The sequence below is a fragment of the Trypanosoma cruzi genome, genomic scaffold (genome assembly GCF_000209065.1).
Source record: "Trypanosoma cruzi strain CL Brener 1047053516707 genomic scaffold, whole genome shotgun sequence".
NCBI classification, from domain to species: Eukaryota; Euglenozoa; class Kinetoplastea; order Trypanosomatida; family Trypanosomatidae; genus Trypanosoma; species Trypanosoma cruzi.
The window spans coordinates 124,440-130,439 of record NW_001849554.1 but is presented as its reverse complement, the minus strand read 5'-3'; the positions used below and the strand labels follow the sequence as shown (position 1 = coordinate 130,439).

Sequence of the window (6,000 nt, the reverse complement as noted above, 5' to 3'; positions counted from 1 at the left end):
CACCTGGCTCGCACAGTTTTACGTGAGCAATGGGGAACTTTCTTGCATGCTCTACCAGCGCTCATGTGACATGGGCCTTGGCGTCCCATTCAACATTGCCTCCTACGCCCTCTTGACCATCCTCATCGCAAAGGCGACGGGGCTGCGGCCGGGAGAGTTGGTGCACACCCTTGGTGACGCTCACGTGTACAGCAATCACGTCGAGCCGTGCAATGAGCAACTGAAACGTGTGCCACGTGCCTTTCCGTATCTTGTGTTTCGCCGCGAGCGCGAGTTCCTGGAGGACTACGAGGAGGGTGACATGGAGGTCATTGACTATGCGCCATACCCTCCCATCTCCATGAAGATGGCGGTTTAGTCATTTAGGAAAACCCTTCAAATCGTGCGCGCCAGAAACGGGGAGCCGAAAGTAGTACGTGGGGACCGTAAAAAGGCGATACGAAGAGACGGACGTTGAAGAGGGCCAATGAAGTGGACACAGCCAGCATAATTTCTTACATAGACACAGAAATGCATATATATATATAGACAGACGTGCAACGGAAATATGTACACGTCTGGGGGGAAAAAATGGTAAAACACATGCGTTTGTATGCATAAACATATGGCATTATGGGCTGATTGAAGAATAACGGTCAACAATACACGAGGGGTTTTTGGTTTTATTTTGTTTTTGTTTTTTAAAGTTACTTTGCGGAACTCCTTGGTTTTTTTTGTTTTTTTTTTGGGGTGGGTGGGGGAAAATGGATGATGTCTGCTTCATATATATATATGTTATTTATATATACATTTGTATTTGAATTCCAACGTCCGATTGTTTTTTTTTTTTTTTTTAATTTTATTTCTTAAAAACTCTCATTGCATGGCTGTTTTTGCAGAATCTTGTGGAAGGGGGGACAGTGGGTGAGTGGGTGGGTGAAGACAACACACACACACAAGGAATTAATTAAATAAATATTTGCTCACCGCCCCCAAATAATAATAATAATAATAATAAAAGCAGCGGGAAGGCGGAAGTAAAAAACGAAAAAAAAAGGGATATTTGAGATTAATAAACGGCAACGGGAATAATAAGAGAGGAGACTGGAATCATACGCAAACTAAGTTACACACGAAAAGGAGTATATTGACGCCTCTTGAAGGGAGAAGACAAGATGCCTGCAAGGTGGCATAATAAAAAGAAGAAAGGGTCGAATGGCCACAAGCGGCCTCCCACCGGAGGCAACGGGAGCGCGGCGCGGCGTGACATTGGCTTCATTCCCCCCGGCGCTTCCGCTATCCAGAATTCGTCGGCACACTACGCGGATACCTTTATGTACCGCTTTCCACAAAATTTTCCTGTTCCAGGGCGTCTGCGGCATGCGCCAACTTCACTCGTGGAGGCGGTGAACGACTTTCACTTTGCCATGATGAACGACCAGCCCCGCAATGAATTTTATTATGAGCTCCTGAAACGTCATGTGACACCCGAAACGGGTGTCTTGGAGATTGGTGCGGGCTCGGGCCTCTTGTCGTTAATGGCCGCTCAGTTGGGGGCAAAATGGGTCGTGGCTGTTGAGGGGAGCGCTGAGATGGCAAATTTGGCACGCGCCAACATTTGTGCAAACAAAATGGAACACAAAGTGACCGTTTTGCACATGTTGAGTACAGAACTGACACTGCGTCATTTGCCAGATAGACCGGATGTCATGGTGTCGGAGATTCTTGGGACGCTGCTATTAGGGGAGTCGGCTCTCGACTATATTGCCGATGTACGTGAGAGGTTGCTGAAGCCAACGACGAAGATTATTCCACAGCATGGAACACAGTACGCGGTTCCGATAGAGTGTGACACACTGCGGGATGTGTGTGCGGTGTCGGGATGGAAGGGACTTGACTTGAGCCACATGACCGCACTACAGGACACTGTCAGCATTGTGTTTGCGAAGCAGTACGGCTTTCGCATGAGCAGTGTTCCCTTCCGCCGCCTGAGCGAGCCGATAGCCCTCTTCTCCGTGGATTTTGCGTCCGCTGTTCGTCGTGACATCCCCATGAATTTGAAATTAGATGTCAAGGCAACTAGTAGCGGGACGGCACATGCGATGTTGTACTACTGGAAGGCTTTTGATGACGATCTTGTCATGTCGACAGATCCGGCTGACACGCTTAACAACTTCCCGCGTGATATGCAGTGGGGTCAGGCGTTGCAGCTACTGGATGCTGCCAACGGCCCGTTTCCAACGCCGGTTGTATTCACAGAGGGGGAGGAGCTCAAATTCCAGTGCCACTTTTCCTCGGATCGCGTGACGGCTCATATCCATCTGTGTCCCACGGCAGAAGCAGCAGCATCACCAGCAAAGACAACACCAACAGATAATGATGCGATAAAAACCGAAAACGAGGCATGTGAGAAGGTGAATAAGGGCAAAAAATGAGAACTCATAGAGGTATAGAAGGAGAGGTAATATACACAAGAATAAGAATAAGAAAATGAAAAAAAAAAAAGGGATGCGTTGTGTGTTAGTGGTAAGGGGGCTACTCCTTGTGGAGTTGTGGGCTCTTCATTCTTGTTTTTTTTTTTTTTTCCAGCTTATTGGCTAATTTGTTTATATACATCCCGTGTGCGTGGCTGATGTTGATGCAAGAATACAACCGTCCATGAATGTTGTCTGTATTTCCGCAGCGTCCTGTTTTTGTCAGTTCTTTTTTTTTTTCTTCTACTTTTGTCGTGTTTTGGTTAAACGATGGTCTTTACACTAAATCGCTTTGATTTTCCACTTCTTCGCGGCTTCGCTTTTATTTTCATTTTATTTTTTTTTGCCCAGTTTACATCTTGCCCCTCTATATTTTTATGCGCAATAAATATTATGATGCCTTGAGGCAGCGAGACGTACTAAACATATGTATGTATATATATATGTTTTCTCTGCATGTGGTGTACTACTGGTTCTATCCATGTGTGCGTGTGTGTAATACGCCTGAACTGTCTGCGTGGTGGTTTCTCTGGTGGGGGACCACTTTTTTTTTTTTTTCTTGCACCCATTTTACTTTTTGGTTTGGGGTCCCTGCCTGTGGATGACACTGTGTGTCCATCTGTGGGGATCAGTGGAGGGGGAGGGACCAAGGAAAAACAACAGAAAACAAAACGAGAAGGGAGGTGCACATCCGCCCAGGTGGTGGGGGGTGGGAGCGGTGTTTCCGGGAGAAGAGTTTTACCAGATGGGCGGCCTGTTCACACGGTTCATTCCTTTTATGTGTTTTGACAGGAATGATGATGCGGAGGGAATGCAAGCGACACCACCGCCCCCGTTTGATGTAGGTGTGGCGCTGGAGGAGGTGCCACCCGATGTGTACCTGAAGCGTGAAACCGCGATCAAGCCGAGCATCCCAATCACTGGGAAGCAGTTCCTCACGCTGCAGGAGCACATACCGCCGCGATTTCAAGGCCGACGCTGGCGTCTTTTATTTTGCAGCGGCCTTCACGGATTTTCGCGTCTTGCGCTACAGCAAAACTGCGCTGAAGAGATTAGGAGTGCGCGGGGTAACGAGCGACCTGCGGTTTTAATAGTTTCCGCTGGAAGTGAAGGGAAGATACTGCTGGGGGCGTACATTTCCTGCATCCCACAGACGTCAAACAAGAAATACGTCGGGACCGAAGAAAGTTTTCTTTTCTGCGTGCCGTCACCGTCTTCTTCCTCGTCTGCTTTGTCGTCGTCGGATGATCTTCACATCTTTACGGCCCCTGCAGATGCCGCGAATCGTTACTTTATGCGCTGCGACAACGGTGCTATTGCTTTTGGGGGCGGTGGCAAGGGCCCCGCACTCTTTCTTCACTCAGATTTTGCTAGTGTGTCTTGCAGCACGTTTTGCCCAACGTTTGGCATTCGTGAATCCCTTCTTCTGCTCAACGCACGGCCAGGGGGGGATGGGGATGCTGCGGTTTTTGATCTGCCAAATGACGTGCATTTGGAGGGTGGTGAGCCGACGACATCTGTGCGGGCGGTTCAGCTTTGGACTATAGGCGATGAGTACTTTTCGCTCTTGTAGAAAACGAAAAAGGAGCAATGGAAGACATGCGGAAGAAAAAAAGGAGCGTTGAGGAGAGGGATGAAGGGGCTGCGTGTTAACAAGACACGGAAACAAGCGTCCACAAAGCATGGCACCGTTATTTCTCTTTTTCCTTCTTCATTCTTTTTTTTTTTTGTTGTTTGCACTTACCCATATGTTTACCCTTTATTCCTTCTGCCTTTTATTTTTTTCCCCTGGATTTGGGCTTGCCGTCGTCGCTGTTTTTTTCTTTTTTAATTTACCCCGTCTTCTATTCATGCCTTTTAACTTTGAAACGCACGACCGCAAGTTGTGTTTTACGGCCCGTCACGGCAGTTGTGCCGAAACAAAAGGAGAAATAAATTTGTCGGTGGAACAAAGGAGAAGAAGATACACAAGGGAAGAAAAGCGCGTGTGTCTGGGGCCATGTTTCGTCATGCATCGCACATATTCATGCGGCGTACTGCGCGCCGCCTTTCGACCGCAGGTGCCACCGGCCCTGGCATCTGCTTTGAGCTCTCTGAGCAACAAAAGGAGGTCCGGGATCTCGCCCACCGCTTTGCCAAGGAGAAGATAATCCCGGTCGCTGCCAAGCTTGACCAGACAATGGAGTATCCACACGATCTCTTCAAGGAGGCGTGGGAGCTTGGACTTATAAACATGCATATTCCACAGGAATACGGCGGGTTTGGCGCTTCTTGCCTGGAGGGTGTAATTGTGCATGAGGAGCTTTCATGGGGCTGCTCCGGCATCTCTACAGCTTTTGAGGCGAACAATCTTTCCCAGGCACCTGTCATCATCGCTGGTAACGACGCCCAAAAGAAGAAATTTCTTGGGCGCATGTTAGAGGAACCACTGAAATCGGCGTATTGTGTTACGGAACCCGGGGCCGGCTCAGACGTGGCGGCGATCAAGACTTTTGCAAAGAAGAAGGGTGATGCGTATGTGGTTAATGGGCAAAAAATGTGGATAACGAACGGTGGCGTTGCGAACTGGTACTTTTTGCTTGCCAACTCGGATGAGGGATTTATTGGTTTTGTGGTGGATGCGAACACACCGGGAATTACACCTGGGAAAAAGGAGATCAATATGGGCCAACGCTGCAGTGACACGCGTGGGATTGTCTTTGAGGATGTTGTCATTCCCGAGGCAAATGTACTTGGAAAGCCTGGGGATGGGTTTAAGATTGCGATGCGTGCCTTTGACTTTACTCGTCCGCCTGTGGCAATTGGCGCGGTGGCTGTCGCCCAACGCGCGATGGAGGAGGCGCGGGACTACGCCAATCAGCGTAAAGCGATGGGAAAATATGTTTCGGAGCATCAATCGATTGCGTTCATGTTGGCAGACATGGCTGCTGGGATTGAGGCGGCCCGTTTGTTGGCGTATCGCGCCGCCTGGGAGGTTGACCAGGGCCGCTCCAACACGTACTACGCGTCATCTGCAAAGCTATTTGCTGCTGAGCATTGCGAGAGGTGCGTGACGGCCGCTGTGCAGATATTTGGGGGAAACGGCTTCAACACGGGTTATCCCGTGGAGAAATTGTACCGAGACGCAAAGATCTTTTCTATCTACGAGGGAACGAGTCAAATTCAACGTCTTGTGATCAGCCGCCATGTGATTGGAAGGAGGTGAGCAATTTTCTTTCTTTTCCTTTTTGCCCTTTCAATTCAATTTTGGTGCCTGCATCCACATGAAGGCTTAAAAAATGGGGTCACTGTCCCTTGTCTCTTTTCTCTTTTTGTCCTTGGATCCTTTTTGCGTAAATGCGTGTCATGTTTAGGCGTATATGTATTTGAAGGAACTTAATTACCTACTGTTCTTTTTTTTTTTTTTTTTTTGAACCGTATATGGATGATGTTTAGGGTTGGATGAGGGCTGGGGCCGGTGGTCTTGTTTCGAATCTTGTTGCTCGCACCTACCGATGGGGCAAAATTAAAGGCGTGCTTATAGAAGGAGCTCCATTGAAAGACAAAC

At 48.5% G+C, this 6,000-nt stretch overlaps 4 protein-coding genes across 4 annotated transcripts, besides 3 other annotated features; all 4 read left to right on the top strand.

Moving 5' to 3' along the window:
• Tc00.1047053510303.320 (dihydrofolate reductase-thymidylate synthase, putative) lies at positions 1 to 358 on the top strand (the record flags this gene model as incomplete). The annotated part of the gene is made up of 1 exon (XM_814525.1): positions 1 to 358. A coding segment is annotated over one exon (358 nt), but the record flags the coding sequence as incomplete, so codon positions are not given.
• Positions 1 to 6,000: part of a sequence feature (heterozygous, non-Esmeraldo-like haplotype) that runs on past the window's edge.
• Positions 818 to 852: a sequence feature (AT_rich).
• Positions 975 to 997: a microsatellite.
• Positions 1,155 to 2,414, top strand: Tc00.1047053510303.310 (hypothetical protein, conserved; the record flags this gene model as incomplete). The annotated part of the gene is made up of 1 exon (XM_814524.1): positions 1,155 to 2,414. The coding sequence occupies one exon, from the start codon at positions 1,155 to 1,157 to the stop codon at positions 2,412 to 2,414; it is 1,260 nt and encodes a 419-aa protein (XP_819617.1).
• Positions 3,055 to 4,026, top strand: Tc00.1047053510303.299 (uncharacterized protein; the record flags this gene model as incomplete). The annotated part of the gene is made up of 1 exon (XM_814528.1): positions 3,055 to 4,026. The coding sequence occupies one exon, from the start codon at positions 3,055 to 3,057 to the stop codon at positions 4,024 to 4,026; it is 972 nt and encodes a 323-aa protein (XP_819621.1).
• On the top strand, positions 4,453 to 5,658 carry Tc00.1047053510303.290 (acyl-CoA dehydrogenase, putative; the record flags this gene model as incomplete). Its single annotated transcript, XM_814523.1, has 1 exon — positions 4,453 to 5,658. One exon carries the CDS (start codon positions 4,453 to 4,455, stop codon positions 5,656 to 5,658), a length of 1,206 nt encoding a protein of 401 aa, XP_819616.1.